The sequence below is a fragment of the Arvicola amphibius genome, chromosome 7 (genome assembly GCF_903992535.2).
Source record: "Arvicola amphibius chromosome 7, mArvAmp1.2, whole genome shotgun sequence".
NCBI classification, from domain to species: Eukaryota; Metazoa; Chordata; class Mammalia; order Rodentia; family Cricetidae; genus Arvicola; species Arvicola amphibius.
In genome coordinates, this window is record NC_052053.1 from 75,765,737 (window position 1) to 75,790,167 (window position 24,431).

The 24,431-nt window shown below is 49.7% G+C and overlaps 1 protein-coding gene across 1 annotated transcript in view; it reads right to left on the reverse strand.

Moving 5' to 3' along the window:
• Positions 1-1,648: 1,648 nt before the first annotated feature.
• Bdkrb2 (bradykinin receptor B2) overlaps positions 1,649-24,431 on the reverse strand; it is a 28,955-nt gene continuing 6,172 nt past the window's right edge. Inside the window, exons 2-3 of the mRNA XM_038338141.1 lie at positions 5,827-5,933; positions 1,649-2,759 (exon numbers count right to left, since the gene is read on the reverse strand). Coding sequence (XP_038194069.1) covers positions 1,649-2,759; positions 5,827-5,900 — 1,185 coding nt within the window. The 5' untranslated portion in view covers positions 5,901-5,933. The remainder of the gene's footprint in view (positions 2,760-5,826; positions 5,934-24,431) is intronic.

A 24,431-nucleotide genomic window follows, 5' to 3' on the forward strand; every position in this document is an offset into this window, starting at 1 on the left:
CCCCCGAATGGCTAGGCTCCAAGCCCCAACCCAGGAAAAGAAACACAAACTAAAAACAGGACCAGACCCAGGGGAAGAGACATTTTTTCCCCAACCTAGAGCTGGAAAAAAGCCCCCAAACCCTGAAACTAGGACCAAAAGAATGCACTAAATCCCTAGATTTAGGGCATACCAAAGATATTTACCTTGGCCCCAAGATTAGGGTTAAACAGGTAGAAAGAACCAGAGAAAGAAACACAGTTTGGACCCAGAAGCAGAGCTATTCCTGCCCCTTACTCAAAATCAGCCAATCCTTGGGCAGGGAAAATGGATCAATCAGAGCCTCAGGCAGCTACTGGCAGTTTGGGAAGTTCCCTTAGTCCTGGAAAGCACCCCTACAACGTTGGGAGGGCAGCCAATCCCAAACTTGGAAGTCTGGAATTCCCCCTTCAAGCCACTAGGGGGCAGCTAATCACAAGCCCTGAGGCTTGGAATTCCCAGAGCCTCTGCCCCTATATAAACTCCCATTTTTTCTGCTGCTCTGGGTCTCTTCTACACTGTTGCTGTTGCTGCTGTCATCGTTGCTGTTGCTGTCACTACTGCTGCCGTTGCTGCTGCTTTGGATGGATGGAGGGGCCCGAATTAATTCATGAATAAAGACTCCTTGTTTTTACATGGGAGGTGGTCTTGTGGTGGTGATTTGAGTTCTGGAATTCGGGCAGGCGTAACACTTTATTGTGTGTGCATTGGGGTGGGGCACTAGGAGGGAAGGGTAGGAGGGAGGGCCTCCCACACCTGCAGGCACAGCCTGTGTTTTCCAACACTGATTATTCCCCATTGGGTAGTTCCTGAGCCTTGGTGACTGTCTCTGTGCCAACCATGTCCATGTGATGTGTGTTCTGATGCCACGCAGTCACATGACGGACCCTCTCACATTATAGCAGAGGAAGCAGAGGGCAGGGCCAGGCCACTGTGTGGTCCACAGGCTCACCTAGACCCAGTGCTTTCTGCTCCTTTCACGGTTCCTTGCATTCATACACCATCAGCAACCTCCTAGGGGCTGCAAGTCCTGGGCATCCTGCTTACATCAGGGTTCCCTTTAGACGGATTTCACTGTGACTCTCTTACCTCTTGCCCACAGTGTCTAATGCTGTGTATTCAGCAAGTGCTCCCTAACACTAAGGGGAGGGGGTTCTCTCTCACTGTCTACCTTCTCCACGGGTGAGGGGAGTGACAGAACCCCAGTCTCTGGGTCCTTACTTGGGACTCCTCAGAGTTTAACCTCCAGAAGACCAGGAAATCATCAAACTGTGAAACCTAGAAGCAAGTCAGTGGGGCCTCCTGTGCATGTAGCCACAGGACGAACCTGGTAGCATTTTTCCTGGAGATCTGTCCTTCCCCGAGCCACCGTGGGAAGGAAGTGCTCTCGCTCCAACACTACCCCAAGATCCCTCCACTCATGGGGCCTCAGAGTGCCAGTCAGTCAGAATAATCCCACTGTGCTCCAGGGTATCCATTCTTCACAGCACGCTCAGGCCATGAGACAGGTCTGGAATCACTGGCCTGTTTCCCTGGGGCTGCCTAGGATGCTTCAAGCTCCTTCCCGCACCCAGGCTGAGTAGTTCAGGGTCCACCAGTCTTCGAAGTAGTCCTTCCCGGTGGCCTCTGTTCACTGTCTGTTCCCTGACCAATCCTGCAGCTTGTGGATCTGGCGTTCCACTGAGATAGACGTCTTGAGAGTCCCCAGGGAGTTCTCCATCTGGATGGATTCTCCCATGCAGCCTCCCTTCCGGCACATCGCTTGGTACACCTCCCGGGACTTCTTCCGGAAGCGCTTGCCCACAATCACGTACACCAGAGGGTTGAGGCAGCTGTTGCTGTAGGCCATGTAGGAACTGATCTGTGTAATGACGTCCACGGCATGCCTGACCCAGCATCCGGACAGCACGTTGAGACGAATCAGTGTGTCCAGGAAGGTACTGATCTGGAAGGGAACCCAACATATTACAAAGAGCCCCAGGACGGCCAGCACCAGCACAGTGGCCTTCCTTTCTGTCTGGATCTCCTTGAACTTCTTCATCTCGTTGTTCCTCAGCACCTGCATGATCTTCACCGTGCAGAAGGTGATGATGGTTAGGGGCAGCAGGAAGCCCACCAGGTTCAACAACACATTGGTGAATACCTCCCAGGAGGGGGACGGGTAGATGATGGCGCAGGCGGTGACGTTGAAGCCCTCTTCGTTGTACTTCATCAGGGTCCTGAACATCAGCATGGGTGAACTCAGAAGCAGCGTACAGCCCCAGATCACCAGGCTGTAGATTTTGGCCCAGCGCACCCCGCGCATCCGGCCCATGGACATGGTCTTCACGAGTGCCAGGTAGCGGTCAATACTCACAAGCATCAGGAAGCAGATGCTGCTGTAGAGGTTCATGTAGATCAATGTGTTCACCACGCGACACAGCACCTCTCCAAACAGCCAGTCAAAGTTATTGGCGATGGTGATGGCCCAGAAGGGCAATCCACAGGCCAGAATGAGATCCGCAGCTGCCAGATTGCCCAGATAGATCTCCGCCACCGTGCAATTGTTTTTGTGGAGGCAGAACACACTGAGGACAAAGATGTTCTCCAGTGCAGCCAGCAGGAAGAGGACCCAGAGGAAGGGGGCCTGGATGGCATTGAGCCAGCTCAACCACTCCGTGTCTGGGCAGTCGCTATTCTCTGGAAGGCTCTTGTTAAGAGTAGACTCGAGGACGTGCGTGGTGATGTTGAACACATCAATGCTGAAAGAAAGGGAAAAAGAGACAGTTGCACCCTCAGTCTACAGGGGGAAGGGAAGAGGGATAAGGAAGGGAGGAGAGAAGAGAAGGAGAAGGAGAGGGAAAGGGTAGGGGTACGGGGAGGGGAAGGGGAAGGGAGGAGTACAGAAGATGAGGGGGATCAAAATGTCCACCTGCTCAGCTAGTAGCTCCCCAGGGCAGTGAGGATGTGGGAGGTGGCAAGACTTCAGTCCCTCTGTGGACAGCACTAGGGGACACTTGAGAGAGCCCTTTGAGAGGCCCTCTGCTCATGGGACCAAAGGGACATGGCATGTCTTGGTCTGAGCTCTGTAAGAATCCTTCCTTGGCCACACTAGCAGTCGTGAGTGAGGTCCATGATGGGTGGATAGGCACACTGCCTTCTCCCACCTTTTGCCTCAGGGTCTGTCACCCCTCAGCCTCCAAGAGCTGGTCAGGAATGAGCAATGAATTAGATTAGAACAAGGATGTCCTCCTCGGTGGCCCCAGGACCACAACCGTTTCCCATGACAACCCGTGCCTTCCTGCAGAGAGAACTTCTATGCCTGTGCCCACTGGCAGGAAAGCATGAAGGTCAGCAGAGGTTGCATGGGAGGAGAGAAAGTGAGACTTTGGACCTGGACACAAACTCTGGCTCTTTTATCAGTTAACTCTGTGACATTATACCTTTACTTAAAGTCCCCCAAACCAGTAAAATGGGAATAATAAAATATACTTTTTCGGATAGTAAGTAGAGATCTTAAAAGTCCCAAGCACTGTGGTTCACCAAACATTAGTAATGATTTATTTCTGTCAACCTATTAAAATGGAAATCAGTGTCAAACTAGGACTACCATTTTCAGGTCCTTGGTGACCCCCTCGACCGCATTAACCCCTGGGCTCTTCCTTCACTTTTAGGTGACCTTGGCACCCCACAAGGCAAGCCCCTTCTCAGAAGTGTTTAAAGTGAGAGAATTTATCTCTGTGTTCAGCAAAGAGGCAGTTGGCTTGGACAACTGTTAGTTAGCTTCCAGTCCTAGCTGTGTGGCCTTGGGCACATGGCTTGACTTCTCTGTGCTTCCATTTCTACTTGCCTCCCACCAGCGTGCTATTGTCTTCCTGACTGGCCTCGTATGATGGCTGCAAGGTTCAAATTAAAGGGCAATTGTGAGAAGCATTAAAAAGCTCAAAGCACACTCAGGAGGCAAGTGTGATTGGCATGTCCCTTGTGGCTTGGGTGTTAGGCGGGGCACATGGCTGGGCAAGTGAAAGGGGGCACCAGGCAGTATATGGGAATGTCTGTTCAACATCCTGAGATTTCCCAGGAAGAACCCCTGAATGTCTTCTGGGCTGGGGCTACCATAGAGCCTGGCTGAGACCTGTGCCTCATGGGTGATCCAGTTTGGGCCCTGAGGTGCCTGGAGTCCCTGTAGCTCCCATGGGGACAAAGAGTCCCGTGGTCACCTGTGTGATGAGTATTGACTAGGTGGTGATTTCAGGAGGGCTCAGACCCAGAATTCCACCTTCCTCACCAGCACCGTCATCACCGCCATATCACAACCACCATCGCTTCCATCGCCAGCATCCGGAGTCCTGGAGCTGGTCCCAGAGGAGTTGAAAAGTCCTGAGGATGGGGGAGTGCAAAGCAGCCAAGGCTAGACCAGTGACCCATCTCATCCGTTTGGGGTCATGGGGTTAAAGTTTGGAGGGTGTTCCCCAACAGGAATGCGTGTGAACAAGGTTCTCCACTGTTACCCTGAGGATGTCATGGAGGGGCTGATGGGGAAGATGTATGGAAGGCTCGGGAAAGATGCTTTGCTACAAAAAAATTCTCTGATATAGCTCCCTCTGGGAGGTGGAGTCTCATTCTTTTTCCCATGGATGTGGCTGGACTTAATGACTGGCTGCTGACCTCCAGGGGTAGTAATGGCATGTGAGCTCCAAGGTGAGGTCATCAACTACATCGCCCCACCTTCCTCCCTGGCCTTACAGAGTGCTGGCCATGGGAAGCCAGACACCCTAGGGCATGGACACTTGGAAGCACCTTGCAAGTGGAGTTGCCAACCCCAGTGCAGCCTGTGTGTGCTGTTTCTGCTCCCATGGCTCAGCCTCTTCCAGCTGAACTCAGGCATCACAGAGAGAAGCCACCACGCTGAGGCTGTCCTGCATTCTGACCTATGGAATGGGCAGCTTCTTTGGGAATCTTCCGGGTGTTCTCATTCCAGCCTTGAGCCCTATTTCTGTAGACGTGGAGGGTTCATGTTCTTAGCAGCAGCTTGGGGGAGCTGTTCACCCACTAGAGACTCAAACATACCATCTCAGCCATTCAGTATTCATTTTGTGGGCCAGCACTCGGAGGAAACCCGGGAGTGTCAGGAGCTGCCTGGTCAGTGAGTATTGCAAACTGTTGGGACATTCTTAGTGCCCTGCTGGGGTGGACATCTCTGCCGCAGCTGCCATAGGATGGGCAGGCTTGGGCCTTCTGTTGTTCTGCCCACACTGGTCCATCAAGATGGAAACCTGTCTCTTGGCTCTGCTCTGGCTCAGTTTCCCCAAAGCTTCCCTTAGTGTTCTGTTTTCCAGCAGATGTCAATTCCACAATGACCCTTTCTTCCAAACTTGGATTTCTCTGATTTGTTGGATACTGATGCCAAAGTTTGAATGTTTTTTTTTTTTTTTGGACAGGGAACAGCTCCAACTGTCCTAGAACTTGTTTTGTAGACCAGGCTGGCCTCAAACTCACTGAGGTTCATCTGCTAATGCCTCACAAGTGCTGGGATTAAAGGTATGTGCTACCTCCTCCTGGCCACAGTTTGATTTTTTTTTACCTTTTTTCCACCAAGTTTATTTTTTGGACAGCTCACCTCTGGTGATGTGTCCTTGTGCCCTCCCCTAGTCCCACAAATGCCCAGTCCTGCCGCTCCTGACAAGTTCATGGGGACGAAGATTGAAGCTTTGATCTTCAGGTCTAACATGAAGCATCCCTTCTACCATGATCCAGGCCAGGATGCAGCCCTCCCGCCACCCCGAGTCCTAGAGCGACTGACAGTCAGTTGAAGGTCCCTTGACTCACCCAAAAGAGGCTGTGGTGTACATGGGGTCCTCATGCATAGACAGGGGCATGGGCCGCTTCCAAGGAGGGTACATTTGTATTTAGGAGGCAGAGAGGTGAGGTTCTTCCTGGGGGAGCAGAGAAGAAGACGTCATCAGTTGTGATGACCCAAACATACATATCTGGGCTTGAGAAATGGCTCAAGTGGTTAGGAGTGTGGCTGCTCTTCCAGACCTGGGTTAAATCCCCAGCCCCTACGTGGTAGTTCACAACCATCTGTAACTCCGGTTCCAGGGGACCTCGCATCCTCTTTTGGCTCCCAAGACACCGGACACACAAGCGCTACATAGATGCACACATTTAAAAAAAAACCAATTAATTGGAGGGAAAAAAAACAACTCACATCATCCATGAGGATGTGAGATGGAGTCTAGGGCCTTCTCTGGACATACAAATGCTAAAGCCATGCTGAGTGCAGGCACACATGGTGAGTGCGCCTGCAGTGTCTACATTCAGGACGCTTCCAGGCTCTGGAGACCTGGGAGATGCTACTCAACTGGTCACAAAGACTTGCCAACTAACATCAAATGCAAAGACAATGGTTTGACCGTGTCCCTGGATGTAGACAGAGACTTTGCATTCATTTCCCGGCCACTCAGACCCGAATAATTACACAAAAACTCTATCAATTACAATACGGCTTGGCTGATGGCTCAGGTGTATTTCTAGCTAGCTCTTGCATCGTAAATCAATCCATTTCTATTGATTTGCATCTTGCCACAAGGCTGTTAGATTCTGGTGTCTCTCTCCTTCAGCAGCTACATGGCATCTTCCTGACTCCACCTACTCTCTCTATATATCTCTGTTTGTATTTCCCACCTGGCTTTATTCTGTCCTGCCATAGGCCAAAGAAGCTTCTTTATTAACCAATGGTAATTAAACATATTTACAACATACAGCGGGGAATCCCACTTCACCCAGAGGTCTCATGTAAGGAGCTTGGTGCCTATAAAAGATGGCATTGCACCTTCAGTCTGAATTGTCCCCACAGGTTTGTTCTAAACACTTGGTTCAAAGGGATTTATTTAGCTTCTTTGGTATGCCATGAAACCTTTGGGGGTGGGGATTGCCTGGCAGAGATGGGTCACTAGGGGTGGGCCTCTTGAAGGTCACAAGAACCCCTGGTTCTGAGTCACCCTCTGCTTCCTGTCTCTGACAGTGTGAGGAGACTTGTCACGTGCTCTCACTGCCACACTTCCCTGCCATTGGAGACTGTGAGTCCAAACAGAACTTTCCTTCACTCCACTTCTGTCAGATATTTTATCCTATCAGGCCTTCACACTCGGTCCAAGATTCCATGGGACATGACAGTTCTGCCTGGGAGGTGTGTAGGAAGCTGGGGTGCATGCATTTATTTGGGTGCATGCTTGCATGTATATGGGTGTACCTCAGACATGTCCCACTCGGCAGTCAGACACTCCAAAGCAAGAAGATTATGGACATAGCATAGGCATCTAGTTTCAGAAGACAGTCTGTCGTCCAGGTTCAGAAGCCAGTCTCCCAGTTCAGCAATGGCAGACAGGACCAACATAGACAGTTGTGGGGGACAGGGGAGAGTATCGTAAGACACCCAGATGATGCTGGAAGAGTCTTACTGGAAACTTCTAAAGCCAAGGCCAGGATTAGAAACTCACGAGAACTAAGTTTACTTCTTCAAGGAGTGGAGATTGGGAAAGAGAAGAAATACCCCATAGCCTGCCTTTCAGAGACCATCCCAGGCCTCTAGAGGCAAAATCCAACTGTGTCTAAGGCTGTGTGTTTGAAGACCTAGTTTTAAGGCTATGTTAAGCATTATTGAGGGGTCTGTTAGTCACAGGTTGGCTGCCCAGGAGAAGGGCAGAGAGGCCTCTTCTGTCTGGGAGCTGAAGATGCTACAGGAAGGTGAAGTTCATCTGGATAGTGATAGTCCCTGGAGATGTTGGGGCCTCGGACTCGGTGGCCCTGGAGATGAGTTCAGTGCCCTCCCTGACTTTGCCATAAGTATCTGGGCAATGTGACCCAGACAGCCTCTGTTTTTAAGAAAAAAGCAAAGTGTGTCTCCTCTCTTTGCCCCACATGTGGCCACCAGATGCTTTACTGCCCAAGGGACTTGGCAACTCAAGGTTTCTGTATATCTGGATGCTCCCGGGCTGGTAATCCAGTGTGGGTTCCACTGGATCCCACTCCAGACCACCTCCCGTTTTCTACTGCCTTAGGCTTAGCAGCCCCTAAGGACCACTCCTTGGGCTCTGCCATCTGGCTGCCTTGTGGGTCTGGTCAGGGGCACAATCAGGGGATGGAGAGAGTGAAGATGGGGCACTGGCGCTGGCACTCCAGCTCCTACTCTGGGGGCCCTAGAGTCCAGAGTCCCCAGCTTTCACCCACAGCACCACTGCCCGAGGGGGAAGGACAAAGAGTGTGGGCCATGCAAGCCCAAGGCAGCCAGGTACCATTCCCCAACCTGAGCCTACCTGCTCTCGACACCCCTGCGTGTGGACTCTTCGGTCAACCTCTCATGTCACCCATCCTGAATGTACCTTCTCAATCCTCCCGGGGTTTGGGGCACAGTTTGGGACAGCGAGTTCAGCTACAGGAGAATGTTTACAAAAGAATCAGGTTGGGAAGTCTGTGCTCATGACAGTGGTGTGATGTGCTGTGTGTGGGGTGTGTGGGGTGTGTGTGTATGTGTGTGTGTGTGTGTGTGTGTGTGTGATGTGTACGTGCTGAGGAGCAGGAGGAGGGCCCTGCCTGCTCCCAGATGTTGGTTGACTCCTACAGATGCTGGGGGCAGGGGTTTCCAACATTCCAGTTCTCTTGCACACCCAGTGTGGGTAGTGTCTTCTGGATGCAGCCCAGATAAAGGAGGTGGAAGAAGAAAACTTCCCTTTTGTCTGCTTGCTGCAGTCAGTCTTGCTGGCCAGTTCATCTGTTCTGTTGCTGTGGCTGCCACTGATGGCACTGATGGGCCAGCTTTTGTGGGTGTCTATCATGGACTGAAGAGCCGAGCTTCCCTGGGAATCCTCCAGGACTCTAGCCCCAGACTGGGACAGCTGGGGAGCTGGCCTTGTAGATTGAGGAGCCGGGTTCTTCATTCTCCAGAATGAAGACAGCCATTGTTGGACTACCAGACCATATTATGTGTAAGCAAACTAATAAATGCTTTTTAAATATACGTTTGCTCTATCTGTTCTGTTCTTCTAGAGAATCCTGACCAACACAGACAGAAATCCTCCACAGGGCTGGTATTTTTCTCAGCTGTATCATGGAAGTTTGCCCCAGAGCCCCTCCCTTCAATCACTGTGAGGGAGGGATGAGTCAGTGCCAGGCAAGTGCCCGCTTTCACCCAGTGATCTGCCTCCCCAGTACCACCAGGGGGCGCCCTGCTTCAATCGTGTGTGTGTGTGTGTGTGTGTGTGTGTGTGTGTGTATATTCAGGGTGTGTGCGTGTGTGGATGTGTGTATTCAGGGTGTGTGCGTGTGTGTGAGTGTGTGTACGCACGTGTGGTGCGTGTGTGTGTGTTTGGGTGTGTACATGTGTGTATTCAGCGTGTGTGTGTATATTCAGGGTGTGTGCATGTGTGTGTGTATATTCAGGGTGTGTGCGTGTGCGTGTGCGTGTGTGTATTCAGGGTGTGTGCATGTGTGTAAGCATGTGTGGTGTGTGTGAGTGTGTTTGTGTGTGTACATGTGTGTATTCAGCGTGTGTGTGTGTGTGTGTGTGTGTGTGTGTGTGTGTATTCAGGGCGGGGCCCTTCCACCTATCTCTCCTGCTCACAACTCAGGTTTTGACCCTGATTTTATATCAGGATAGACACAGGATTTCACAGGTTCAGAAGGAGACACCCAACCTGTTTATTTTGGGGAAGCTTTGAGACTGTGTTCTGTCTGTGTTCCGCGGGGCATATATACTGCAGCATCTCAACAAAAACTGTTTGTGCACAAGTGTGTGCGTGTGTGCATCACTGTCTGTGTGCAAACTGTACCTGTGTGACCCCTCCATCTGTTTATTCTCAGGGCAGGTGTCTGCCTCGTTGCTCTTCCCACTGTCTGCCTGCCATGTCAACCTCTTAAACATCAGTAGCCAGTAAGCAACCCCTCCTCCACACCACCCAGGCCATATCCAGGAAGAATCGGGTCTCCTGAGTCCCTTCCTGACCCTTCCCAGAATATGAGTTTCCCCCAATGCCTGCTTTGCATGTCAGGATGCTGTTTATAGACCATCCCTAGGTAAACCTTCAGCCAAGGCACAGATGGGACCGGGGAGGAGGAGGGTAGGTACCTTATAGCCTGCATCAGCCCCAGCAGCAAAGTGCAGCCCTGACCATGGGTTTACAGGGAACCCTTTTCCTTAAAGGAAGAAGGCAGTAGATGCCTTCAATGCTGGGGATGTGGGTGGACAGTGGGGAGTTGCCTTCAGGGATGGGGGTGGGGGATAAATAGACAGTGGGCTCTCCATTTTCAGAACTCCTAGAGTCAGCTCAGAAAACTAGATCCAACACTAGACTTGAGCATGTGGGCCCTTCCAGCATCTGGCCATTTTCTGGTTTTGGAATGTTCCGGAAATATTACTAATGGATAGAGGGAATCTTGAGGTGAGAACCCCTTGCTGCAGGGAGGGGGTGGGGTGAGGGTGGGGCAAGGTGACCTTGCCTGAGTGCTCGCCTCAGACCTCAGAGGGCTGTTGCAATCCTTTGTCTTTTCTTGCTCACTGTGGCTAGGTGATTCCATTTAGAATGTCATTTTCACTCCCTACACAGAACTTCACAGTTTTGATAGTTTTGCAATGCAGTCTCAGCATGCTTGCCCCTTAAAATGAAAATCCCATCTACACCGTCAGCCCTCGCAGGGTTTGCCCCCATCCTACTTACTCCACAGGTCTCATAGGGATGCCTTGAAACACACATACTGCATTTGACGCTATTCCTCTGCTCCACTCCCCTTGTGTTACACGTGATCTGCACTGTTCCGGCCTCTTAATTCAGTCCTGGCTCCCGGGCATTTCCTATGCTCCTAGCTCTGCCCGAAGTCACACGCCTATGCCTGCTGCTCATACTCCAGCAGCCCACACTCCAGCTGTTCACACTCCTGATGCCCACACTCCTGCTGCTCCTACATTCCATGGGGTTTTCTTCTTTCTTCAAGTACTTTGCCATGGTCATTCATGTGGGACAGTCTAAATGGGACACTGTTTCCTGTTCTGTCCCCTAAAGCTGACCTATATCTTATGGGGGTGACTTCCTGTAGCAGTTAAAAGCCCTGACTTTCCACAGGGAAGGCATCCATTAGGCATGTCCACCTTATGGATTTTGTGCTACATGTATCTCAGGATACCTATGGATGCGATGTAACACTTGTGTAGATGACATGTTGAAGTGTTGGGTAAGCCTGGCCTCGGATCCTCTGAGTAGAATTGATTTCACAAGAACAAGGATAGTTAGAGCAGATCCCGGTTTCACAGAAGATGAAGGAACACAGTCAGGGATGGCAGCTTCAGTCCAGGTCCAAGACTTCAACATAAGAATGTCTGAGCACTGAGGTTTCTCCCTCCTGCCTTAGCCATGTATTCTACTTGCTGTGTGGTTCCTCTTGCTTCTTCTGCCAAGCGCCTGATCCATGGCAGGTCCTCTGTCGGTGTTGGCTAGTTGACAGACAGCGGGCAGGTGATGCACTTTTCCTTGGCTCAGAAGCAAATATCTTTGCAGAACAGAGGCAAAAGCCAACAACCATGCATCTCTGTTATATCCTCACTCCTGGAGGCTGAGACATCCTTTCCCCGACAAAAATGCAGAGGCACAGAAAACACTCCAAGTAGCCCAAACTCACACCCAACCAGGGGCAGGCCTCAAACCCAGGTCTGAGCAAGTCTGAAAACTAAACCTTCCTCTAGCCCTAGAGAGGTCACTTCCCAAGGAAGAGCGGGGAGATTGGTGAGCTCACAGCCTATCTGTCTACCGGGGAAGCTGTACCTTGTTTCTGCACAGAGAAGATGGACTGCATGTCCAGGGCCTCTCTGCCCCTCTACCTGCTAAGCCCCAGGCTCTGATGGGGACTTTGGGGGACCTTCAGTGCAGGAAAGAATATATGCCCCCAGCCTGTCCCTGATGATATCTCACCACTTTGAGGACTTGAAAATAAGAGGTTCTTGCCACAGAACAAGCCAAGGTTCTTGTCCTTGTCTCTGTCTTGCTACCTATTTTTTAAATGGGGCTTGAGCAGAGTTTGACAAGGAAGCCAATTAGAGTGGCCTCTGCGTGTGTGCATGCCTGTGCATTATATGTGTGTACAGTGAGTATAGGTGTAGTGTATGTATGTGTGCATAAATAGTGTTGTGTAAATGTGTACATAGTGTGTATATGAACATAGTGTGTGTGTGTGCGCGCGCGTGTGTGCATGTTCCAATGAAGGCTGAGCACTAACTAGGTGTGCTCTGGGAGAATGCTCAGTTTTATTATGAACCTCTCTGTCACTGTCGTGTGTGCTCAGGAATGTGACTGTACAGGGCCAGGTACTCAGAGCTGTCCCAGGGACTTCATCACTGAGACTCATGGCCAATCCAAGGCCAGCTCCAACACTCACCAGCTGTAGATAATCTTGGATAAGCAGCCTCAGTTTCTATAGCTGCTAGGCCGGGATACTAATGGCATCCCCTCGGGGGAGGTTGTGGAACTGCTAACAATTGCAAGACGCACTTTTACTGCTCCAAACAGACAGTATTTTCTTCCTGCTAACAGCAGGCTTTATTGGAGGTATGAGCCCTGGCGCCAAAGGAGAAAATGCCCAGGCTTCCCTGTACCTTCTTTTTATCAGGAGAGGAAACAGAGCTCTCCTCACTTCCCCCACTAACCTGAACACTTCAGCCTGGAACTGGAACCAAGACTACCTGTCAAAACTGGAGCAGCCAGAGGGGGCGCTCTGGGACTGGGCCAGGGTGCAGCCCCTCTGAGAACGTTCTTTCCGGTGTCCTGGTAATCGAAGGCCCAAGCTTGCTGAAGTCCTGAAGTATTTGAGTGGGAAGGGTTCCCAAGAGGCTTTTCAGAAGAGAACTTGAGGCCCAGAGGCGGAAAGTATTCTCCCAGGAGACACCCAGTCAGCTGAGCTTCACCTTGAACCTGAGACCTCGAAATCCCAGCCCCTCATTCTTTTTATTGTCTCATGGCTGCCCCATACTGAGGTGGAAAGCCAAGATGTGTGTGTCCAGTGTTAAAACCAGAGTTAGTGCCTGCCTTACCCCATACTGGGGTGGACACGCATGGGATGTTAGGAGCACATGCCTTTGGTGAAGGTAATGGGTACAGACATAGTCTTCCCACGCCCCTGAATGGCCCAGGTTTCCTGTCCTGAGCATTGAAATAATCACGGTAACAGGCGATATAAATCTTTTCCAGAGAACAAAACCAAAAACCACATTAGAGAGGAAGGCTGCATGCACGTCCAGACAGGAATACAAGTTCCTGCAACACAATTCCCTCGGGTGGCAGACAAGGTAGGGAGCACGTGGGTCCTGAAGGGTAACCGTGACTCTACAGCGTCCCCAGCCACCCTAAGAGAGGGCCTGTGATAGCATTCGTAGTCTAGAACCCTTGAAAGAGGATGACACCCCTACACCACCCCGGCTTCTTCCAGAGTGACCACTACCAGAGCTTTTTCACCGCTGCCAAGTGTGTGCTATGACCAGCTTGCCACCCAGCTACGTTTCCAAACAAGCGGGAAGAAAGCAGACCGAGCAGAGAACCTGAGCCAGCCGCAGACAAAACAATCCATGTCATGAACCAGTTTGGGTAAACAAGGAGGGGAAGATCCCAGTGAGTTTGGGGCAGGAGGAGCCAAAGTTTTGTCCCTTCTTATATAATATACTATAATATCCAAGGTCAAGAGCTTCCCCAGGACGTCCCTTTGGCTATGACGGGTCTTAGCGCTTTCACTTCTTGGGGGTAGCCTTCCTCCATCCAAATGTCTGTTCTTGTTGTGTTTGCCATAGAAGTCTCATCTGAGGGTTACCTCCTTTGAGAAACCTTCCCTGATTTTTTCCGCCATCAGACAATCCTTGTCTGTCTGGGACATTAGAACCAAAAACTGGAGGAGGTTGGCCTAGTGTTGAGTCCTGGAGACCAGGTGTGTCTCTGGGTAAATGTCTGGTGACTGTGAACCTTCTTTTCGTCAGTAGGTGACACAGGTTACAGGTGACTCTGGAGATGTCCCAGGGATGGGGGAGAGGTAGCAGTGAGCTCTCCGTCTGAGAAACATGCAAGCCGAGGCCATGGGATCTGCTCACTGAGTTTCAGAAGCACACCTTTTTTTTTTTTTCTCATTGGCACCCAAAGGTGGACTGAATCCGTCTTAGTCAGCTCCCTTCACTGGGCATGGCACAGGGATGCTGGCTCCCTGGCTCCCTGTCTGGTTCTCCCCACCCTCCGAGGACCCAATCAGGCATGCTCAAAGTCCTGCCAAAGATGGAGTATCCCCTTAGTCACATGACCTCTGTCTGTTGGAAGAGGAGCCCCTCAAAAGAGGGAGTCACCCTTCAGAATTCCAGCACTCTGGGCTTGGCCAATTTTTCCAAGAAGGTGTGGGAGGGGAGCCGGATTCTGAGTGCTGCAGAGCTGGGGGTCCAGAGAGATGCAGAGAAGACTGGGAAAACCCAGTCCTGGAAGCTGTTTCTCATCAGGCCCGGGCTGTGGAGCAACACAGTAGGCGTGTCTCGATTCTGTCGGAACAACCTGGGGCAAATGACTCCACTTCTTGGTAAAATGGGTTTCCTTCTTTGAACAGGACACTGTAAGTTCTAGTAAAAATGTAACCCAGGGCCCCGGACGGTCATATATTTTCTTTCCATGTTTCCGAGCACATGACAGATAAACCTCTGCATGTAAGCATGATTCCACACATGTAGCATGAAGCACAGCTAGCAGAGAAGAGAAGAGAAGAGGTTTAAACCCAGGAAGAATGGGCTGAAACCCAGGCTGTGGAAACTTTGAACTGATATGTAATGGACAGACTAGATAGGATACATCGTGACTGACCCTACGCTTCAACGGTTTCCGGCTCACAGCCCGTCCCACTTCTTTACAGCCTGGAGCCCCGCCTCTCCTATAGCATGCACATCCCGAGCAGCTATCATTTACTTTGTTATCTCAGTCTGGGCCTGCTACTGATCTGCCTTACAATCAGTCTGCAAATAGAAGGAAATGTATCCTTTCTTTTTAAAAAAAAAAGTTAAAAATTCCTTATTTTTTTTATTCCTGGTTCCACAATTTACAGGGCAATATACCTGATGTAAGGAGAAGAAAAAGAAAAGGTCACAAGAGACAAAAGACCTCAGGAGTGCACATCGGATTGACACTGTATTGCATGATTCAGTGGCTGCGCCTTTACCAACTGTGGCTATGACAGCCCGAGAAGGGATTCCTGTTTAGGCTGCAGTGACTTTTCTGACAGTGGATCGTCACCCCTTCTGTGGCAGACAGTGCCTCCTGAGCCTACTGTGCAGAGTAACCTGCAGCTTTCCTGGAAACTCCTTGCTCTCCCGCTATGAACTGTAGCCTTTTTCGAAGCCTTCTGCTACCGTATCCACCACAGATCCGTAGCCAGCACCATAGGCACCGCCCCAGCATCTTTGATTGTCGCTGTTTGCTGTAATTTCCCACATTGCAGTCCCCTCCACCCACATCTCCCCCTTCACTGTAGCCACCACAGCCTCTTCCTTCACCACCATATCCCCCACCTTAGTGCCCATATCCTGGTCCACTGCCACCATAACCTCCTCTACTGCTGTAACCATGACCACACCAGAGTTGCCACCGTCACCTCCAAATCCATTATAGCCACCATCCCTACCTCCATAACTACCTCTGCTGCCACCACCTTCACCACCAGAGCTTCCTTTTCCACCAAAGTTTCCATCATGACCAAAAAGAAAGAAAGAAAATCAAGGGCCCATCTCATTTCACAGTTATGCCCACTGACAGTGTGGTATTCTGAACCACAGTTTTATCCACCATGCCATGATCATCGACAATTAAAAAAGCAAGTCAGTCCTTTCTTTCCCACTCTGCCTGGCTTCCATAACTACTATGGTTTCAATCTTGTCACAGTTTTCAAAGTAGTCTCTTAGATTCTGATCTTCTGTGTCTCCTTTAATACCCCTCTTTTTTCTTTTTCTTTTTTTTCTTTTTCTTTTTTATCTTTTTCTTTCTTACTTTTTTCCGAGACAGGGTTTCTCTATGTAACAGCCTTGGCTGTCCAGGCTGGCCTTGAACTCACACAGCTCCTACCTCTGCTTCCCAAGGGCTGGGATCAAAGGCGTGCGCCACCACCACCTGGCTATGATGGCTGTTCTTGGCTGTCCACTATATATGACTACATCTGGAATGGAGGCACAGCAGTGAGGGATTTCTGCCTAACGTGAAGTAAGAAGACAGACACCTTAATCTGGACCTTGAGGAGGGAAGAATTATCTGGGCCACACTTTCTGCTGGAAGCCTTTATAAGGACAAGGATGAAGGAAGCTTTGCTCTTTCCCTGCTTGCCCTCACCTTGCTAGCACATCCATCCCTTCACTGGCTTTAGAGCCTGCTTCTTCAGGATTCCAGCGTAACACTACAGGCCAGCCAAGAAATCCAGCCTTGTGCACTGAGAAGCTGCCGGGTTCTTGGACTTTCTCTCCATAGACAGCCATGGCTGGATTCACTGGACTAGTCTGTAAGTCATTCTAATAAAACCCCCTTTATATACATATTCATTCTGTAAGTTCCGTCACTCTACAGAACCCTGACTGATACGACCACCACCAAGAATTCTCTTCACTGTTAATTGGACACCGGGCTTTCTGGAATCCTTTCTAGAAATGGCTCCCTGGTTCCGCCACATGCCCACCAACCTTGTATGACTGAGCACACATGGCAGCATCCACCTACTTCAACGCAAGCGCAGGTCACAACCACAGCCCCTGGACTGTTTTGCTTGGAGCCCACCCCACTACCCCACAGTCTTTAAGTGTGCCCCATTTCTCAAAATGTTCTCTTAAGTTGGTGATTCTCAACTTTCCTAAAGCTGCTTGTGACCCTTTAGTACAGTTCCTTATGTTGTGGTGACCCCCAACCATAAAATTATTTTACTTGCTACTTCATAATCATAATTCTGTCCTTATGTGCTCTCTGTGTCTGTCTGTCTGTCTCTCCTCTCTCTCTCTCTCTCCCTCTCCCTCTCTCTCTCTACCAGAGGATAACCAGTTGTTCTCCTTAGATAACATCCACCTTCTTTTCTGGGACGGTCCCCTACTGATCTTTGATCTTAGCAGGCTAGCCAGCTAGTGCCAGGGACCCACCTGTCCTTTCTTCCCCAGGGCTGGATGACAAGTGAGCCCCACCACGTATGGAGCTTTCTTTTTAGACTTTTAGTCATTTATTTGTGTGGGTGTTTGGCCTCCACATACATCTGTGTACCACCATGTACATGCAGAGCCCATGGAGGCCAAAAGAGGGCATTAAATCCCCAGACCTGGAGTTATGGGCTGTTGTTAGCCTCCAGGTGGGTGCTGGGAACCGAATCCCTGTGCTCCGGAGGAGTAGTCAGGGCCAACTCTCTAGCTGACATCTGGATTTTATTGACGTATGTTCTGGGGATGGAAATCAGGGCCCCATGGTTGAGCAGCAAGCACTTTACTGAAGATGGATACTAAAAAGAAACCCCACACTAGCTCAGAATCGAGTATAATAAAGGGTGATTCGTTTAGGGATAGACTAACAGATCACAGTCCTCTCTGCAAGAATGGGGAACAGGAACCTTATCCAGCAGCCAGAAGAGAGAGAGAATGTGTGCTTTATGTGGGCATCTGTAGTTTAAGAGGCCACGCCCAAGTGGGTGGGTAGCTTAAAGGCTACTGGCTGTAGGATTTCCTACAGCATTTTACCATCTGGGCCACCTATCCATCAGGCCACCTTCTTGTCACCAATATCTGTTACATAAACACCCCATCCCCAGCCTACAGCAGGCAAGCCCCGTTTGTAGCTTTAGCTAGCTGGAGGGGACTTGGAGGGAACCTGTGACCTGCCCCAGGGCTGGAAAGCCTCAGCCAGGACCTGACCCTACATGTGTGCCAACACAATGCCACAATATGGGTGGAAAAATCCCCAGATCCGAGCTGGGATTGAGCAGCGCCTCTGACATGCATTGGCTTGCTGGCTTCTCCAGTGCTTCGCATTCTGGGGCCAGAAATAAACCCTCCCAGATTCCCTGCCACCTCATTGCCGATTTGACCTGCTGGGACCCATCCCTACTCCAAAGCCTGCCCTGGGGAAGCTGGGTCACAGTTTTGTTTCCCCACTTAATGATGGATCTCTAAGTACTCTGGATCCTATGGGTGAATGGGGCAGGCTGTTAGCAGGGGCTCAATCAGTTTTCTGGATTGCCATTAATGGGAGTTTGTTCCTACTGAGGCACCAGCTGCCCATCTGCAAGGATCCACTCCTGATTGCCCACCCCTGCAGAGACCTTCAAAACCAAGACAATGTAAAAATAGCCTGGTCTTTATGTGGCATGTCACAGACCAAGTAAGGCAGTAATAGGTGGCATCTTTGATGTCTTTTCTGAATAGAGATGAGGCAAGAGGAGAGGGTAGAACAATGGCTTCCAACCTTGCCTCCAGAAAATTCAACTGGGGCATAATTTAGCAAACAAATTCCAAACATTTAAAACAAACAAAAAAAAACATTCCTTTCCATTTTGGGTGCTGTTTCTACAAAGAATCAAAGGGCAGGAAGTGCTTCATGCAGAGACATGCTCATCCTCATGTAAGAGGGGGCCTTAGGGACAGCCTGATGCTGGCTAGGTGGTATTCTACGCATGTGCAATGACTGCCAGAGGATGCTTCTCAGGGCTTGCCAAAGTGAGATGCCACCTCTGAAGTCTTGTCAGCACTGTAAAACTCTGGGCATGGATTGTATCCACAACACAGATGATACGTTCTGGAGGGTGCGCTTGCTGAAGGCTGGCACGGATGTCTTTAGCCCCAGGATTGCCGTTTGCTTTGGTGCATTCTTAATTCTTTGTAGAGGGGTCTAAGTGTGCTTTTAAAATGAAGACCATCTATAGGGCTGGGGAGAGGCCTCAGATCTTAAGCAACCATAATAAAGCTGGGTACAGCACCGTATGCCTGTAACGTCAATGCTGGGGAAGGGCAGAGAAAGGCGGCTCCTGGGGAAGCCTGCTGGCTGCTCAGTCTAGGTAAAGGTTGGGTTACAGATTCAGTAAAGGAGTCTGTCTCAGAAATAAAGTGGGGAACAATAAAGGAAGACACTGACATTGACTTCTGACTTCTACACAGGCACGCACAAGCCAGTGCACCCCGACCACACACGTACCTAGCACTTTTGCAATAACAAGCCATCCATTTTCTCCTTGTAAAAAACAAAATAGAGAGTGAATTATGGTTAGTTTGTATAAGAAAGACAACTGACCAGGCCTTGCTTATAATAGGAGCTGGCAAATTAGTTCACAGTTATGTTTTTGTTTAACGTGAAATGTAAACTGTTTCTCCCATGATTGTCTGGTTGCCTAACTACCATTCTGTGTAGGTGAATCAGTGGGCTCTGCTAACCTGGGAGGGGCCGTGTTCGGCTAACCTGGAAGGGTCCTCAGATGCAACTCTAGGACTCTCGAGTTCCCTACCATACCACAAAGGCCTGCTTTGATCACATGGTCCAACCTACTTCCTTGATTCTGCCATGACAGCCCAACGAAACCCCAGGAGATGGAGGTCGTTCCACTGTGTTCTCATGGGCCGTGCCATCTTGGAGTGGCATTTTCACGACAGTGAGCCCTTGGAGCACATCCCACAGAGCATGCCTCCCCATCACCTTCATTCACGGAGGACCATCCCTCCACTGCCGTGCCTGCATGTGGTCTGAGTCTGTCCCCCAATTGTTCCAATGTTGGAGACTTGGTCCCTAAGGTGACAGTGTTGGGAGGTGGTGGGAGGTGGCGAGGAACCTTTAAGAGGTAGGACCTGGCAGGAAGGCTTTTAAATCCCTGGAGACATCTGCCCTGTCATTCTCCATAATGTGATAGACAAGGGGAGGGGATTCAAGGGTCAACTTTAAGCAACACAAACTATAAGTGAGCTAAAGAAAACTCCTCTTTTATTCTCTCCCATTTTCCCCTTTGACCATCTCTCTCTCTTTCCTGCCTTGACCTCTCTAATGCTGGGATTCCAGATGTCCCACCACACCTGGCGGTAAACCCCCTTTATTTGCAAAGTTACCTGCCTCAGTTACTTTGTAAGAGTGTCAGAAACTGGATGAGTCCAGAACCACAGCCCATCTCTCTCCTGTATTCCTCTCTTCTACTGGAGTCTAATGTATTCCCTCCGGGACAACCTTATTCTTCCTGCAGCTTGGGAATCTCTACAAAGAATAGAGAAAGCCCGAAGCACCCAGTGAGTCCCTACTCCCAGCTTCCAGTCTGATGCTGACCTACCCTCTTTCTCTTTGCCATTTCAAAAATGCATTCAGAGCCTGGCGGGGATGCTGCCCTTTCGGTGATTCTCACAGCCTGTGTGTGTGTGTGTGGGTCAGTTTCCATTCTTTTCTTAGCTGCTGGGGAGTTGGGAGATCTGGAACTCATCATAGTCCACGTGTGAGGGGACTTCCCCTCACCATCCCCCTAAGCCACGCAAACTCTGGTACCCCAGGAGCATGTGCTGAGGACAGACTGGAATGATGGAGTAACGCTATCTGGCATTCAAAACTCAGCCCTGCCACTTGCCTGTGCTGTGTTCAGCTTTCTGAGCCTGTGTTCCCACCTGTGGGGAAAGGAGCTTTACTGTTGGTGTGAGGGGCGTTGGTGTGAGGACCTGGGGTACTCATCCCTGTCACTCACCAGTGCTGGCTCCCTTACTTGACTCGGACTTTACAGATGCCATCGCTTTTCCCCTGATCCAAGGTGGGGATCTGGGCAGCCAGAGGCCTCGATGGCTTTACTTCTATTCTCTTAGTCATAGGCCCCAAAGGGACCCTGGGAAAGAATTCTCTGGGCCGCTTGTGAGGAAAGTCTCTTGGCTGGTGCTTGTCTCTGTCCTGAATGCATGTCTAGTGCTTTGGGGGAGAAGTTCTAGGACCCAGAGGGAGAGAACAGGTCTAAGTGACTCTGGGATTTCTCACTTTGGAGAGGGGCCTAGCATGGGCACAGGGTTCTGCACGCTTCTCCCTTCCTCAGTCCCCAGTAGCCTTACTGGTTCCTACACCTGTACCTTTGCCTGTCTGTGGAGGCCAGGTGACACAGGGGCCAGGTCAGGTTCAAATGCTGCTTCAGCCACTGTGTCCCCTTAACCTGTCAGCTGTCACATGGGGGCACGTCACCTTAGAACAGGTTTATCAGAAGGAGTAGCAGAGACAGGTTTGGGGGCGCAAGAGTCCCCTGGGGCCAGGATAGGACTTACACATACTTCCACCAGGCGATTTACCTGGCTGTTTCCAGCCCGCACCATGCCCTTCCCCTATTTAAGCCTAGTCTCTGCTCCATAAGGTACGGGCCTTAAACTTGAAGCCTACACAAAATCTCCCATTAGGCCCTGGTTTCTGTGGGCAGAGGCCTTTGATCTGTGGGAATCCAGAACAGACTTAATAACTTGGATTGATTTTTTTAAATCTACTAAATTAAAAATAAAAAGAGTAAGGAAGGAATACTAGCTTCTCAAATCCAGGGCACAAAGTCAGGGAGGCTCACACATGACTCTGTTCTATACGTCCAACAGTGGTCCTCCTCCTGATGCTTAACATAGACCAACAAGGAAAAGAGCCAGCTCTTGGGTTCTCCTTGAATAGCTTTTTGATATCAATATTTTTCTTCTTTGCAGTTAGTTCTTCTTGATTTTTGTGCCATTATTTTCCCCTCTCTATGTTTCTGGTTATTATTCTTTATCTGATTTTGTTCTCTGCTTCTGGGGATTCAGTGTGTGAGGCAAGCACTCTCCTACAAAGCTACAGTCCTGATCAACTTTTATGTTTTATTTTGAGGTAGGAGTGTCCTGCTACATTGCCCAGACTGGTTGATCTTGAACTTGTAATCCTCCTGCTTCAGCTACATGAAGACTGGGACTATGAACCTGTGCCACTAAAGCCCAGCTTAGCTATAGCTACCCCAAAGGTGAATTTGAACGAATGCATTTGTACCCTTGTGACTTAGTGACTACCACTTGTGAAGGTGTGGATTCTCCTCTGATGTGACCTTGACTTTGTCCCCTAAGATTGATGAGTAGTGTTATCATAGAGTCGATGACTTCTCCAGTGTCTGCAACTCTTAGAATGGGTTTTAGGAGTAGTTTCTAGAATCTCCAGGTGGTTTGTGATGCGCAGATTTTATATCAGATATGAATTTCCATAGTGCCGGGTGATGTCATGGTCTGTCAGAGCTTCATACACAAGACATCTATCAGCACCTATGAGGTTTTCTGGCAGGTGTGGCAGAACACACAGTTGGTTTCTGCACATCAACCCGTGTGTGCCACGGTGCCATGGCTGTCTTTAGATCACTGACAAACGTGAGAATCCCTATCGATTAATACCAAGAGTAGAGAAATAATGATACTCTCCCAGCTATGATAAAAATTGAAGCTGCAGAGATGGCTTAGCGGGTAAAATGCTTGTCACACATCCATGAAGACCTGAGTTCGGATCCTCAACAGCCGTGAGAGCCGGACACAAAGGCACACATCTGTCATTTCAGAGCGGAAGGCCAACTGGTCCAGCTGAAACGGGGAGCTCCAGGTTCGGTGAGAGAACCTGCCTCAAAAAACTATGGTGAAGAGCAAAGGGCTGGCTTTTGGCCTTTACATGCACACACACACACACACACACACGCACGCACGCACGCACGCACGTGCGCATGGTATGTCCTTGTAATGCAAGTACTGGGAAGGTGGAGACAGGAGGCTCTCTGGGGCTCCCTGGCCCGCCAGTCTACCGATTGGCAAGCTCCAGGCTCGGGGAGAACTCTGTCTCAAAACAGAGAGAGTAACGGAGGAAGACACCCAAGGTTTGACTTCTGCTCTTCACAGGTGCTTGTATGGTGAGGGCATCGGAACACACACATGCATACTACACACGTGTGCGATGCGGGTGCACACACAACCACACGTGAGAAGAACAAGACAAAAACCATTAGCGCCCTCCTCACCCCCCTCCCGCCGCCACTTTTCCTCTTTCAGCTTTAGTTGAAATAACATGAAATTTTCGTCCCCGGCAGTTACAATATGTTTATCTTTTCTGAGCGACCATTCCAAACATTTATTAGGCATCACAGTCAAACTTCAACCAACGTCAGGGCCATAGTTTGGACTTTACTCGAAAGACTCTACCGAGCACAATAACCTTTCTATATTGTTCCTTTTCTCAAACTGTTTAACGGAATGAATTTCCTATTTGACTAGAATTCTTAATGAAGTTTCTCCTCCCACTCCCCTCACCCAGGACCCTGCTTGAGATTTGAGTCTGTGTGAGCAGAGGCTGTTTCGAGGACCCCCTAAGCATCTGAGTCTACTTTTAATAGAAGTAGTTTCAACCCCCCTCCCCAGTTCCAGGGCTCAACACAGAGCCAAGCACCACATAGTAGGTGCTCGGTAAATATATTTTCTTACACAGACTCTGAAGACTCAAGGCTGGTTTGTTCTGCCACTCTCAAGCCTCACCCCTGACCTTATTGCCCTTTTGCTGGATACAGGCACAGGTGTGTGATTTCCCCACTCAACCTTGTCAGACCTTGTTAGACCTAGTGAGATATAAGTAAACCTAGGCTGCTGGTCTAGAACTCACAAGGTCACCCAGGATGGCTCCATACTTGGGGTAATCCTTTTGCTTCAGCTTTCTGAGTGCTGGGATTCCAGGTGTCAGCCACATGAAGCTTGTCTTCTTGTTTCTATTTCTTTTTGTTTTGTTTCTAAGATTTAAGTTTTATTTAGATTTCTGAAAAGAGACATTCAAAGAGAGTTTCAGAGAGTACAGAGAGTGCACAATGACTCTCAGTCTCTATCCTGGTATGATCTCGCCTTGCTTTCTCCACTATGAAGGCCAGCAGGCTCTTGTGGGAATTCGATCCAACAGTAAATTGTATTGGTGTGGCTTGACCCAATGTGCAGTCTTTTTTGGGCATGTGACCAGATAAGGACTGAAGTTGAGAGTCACAGTCGCTTTCTTTGGAACGATGTAGGAGCTGGCAGAGCTATGGCTTCAAGTTCCCCTTGGTCCTTTGGGAATGAGATTATGATGCAGCAGTGGAGAGCCGGTCCCCAGTGGGATTGGCAGAGCAGCTGGGGATGCAATCCAGATTCCTCCTTCTGTTTTGTAATCATTGTGCACAGATTTGATAATAAAAAAATCCCTAGGTTTCCCTCATTACCTGGCTTCCAATGTGGAGATCAAACCCACGACTCTGAGAATAAGAGTCACATATTCTATCAACGGAACTAGCTAGGGACTATTGTTACAAATTAATTTCCTCTCATACTTATTTTTGACTCTTTAGAACCTTTCTTTAGGTATAATACTATCTTAAAAAATTTAAACTTTCTGTTTCGATATTAAGTTTACGTTTTAAGT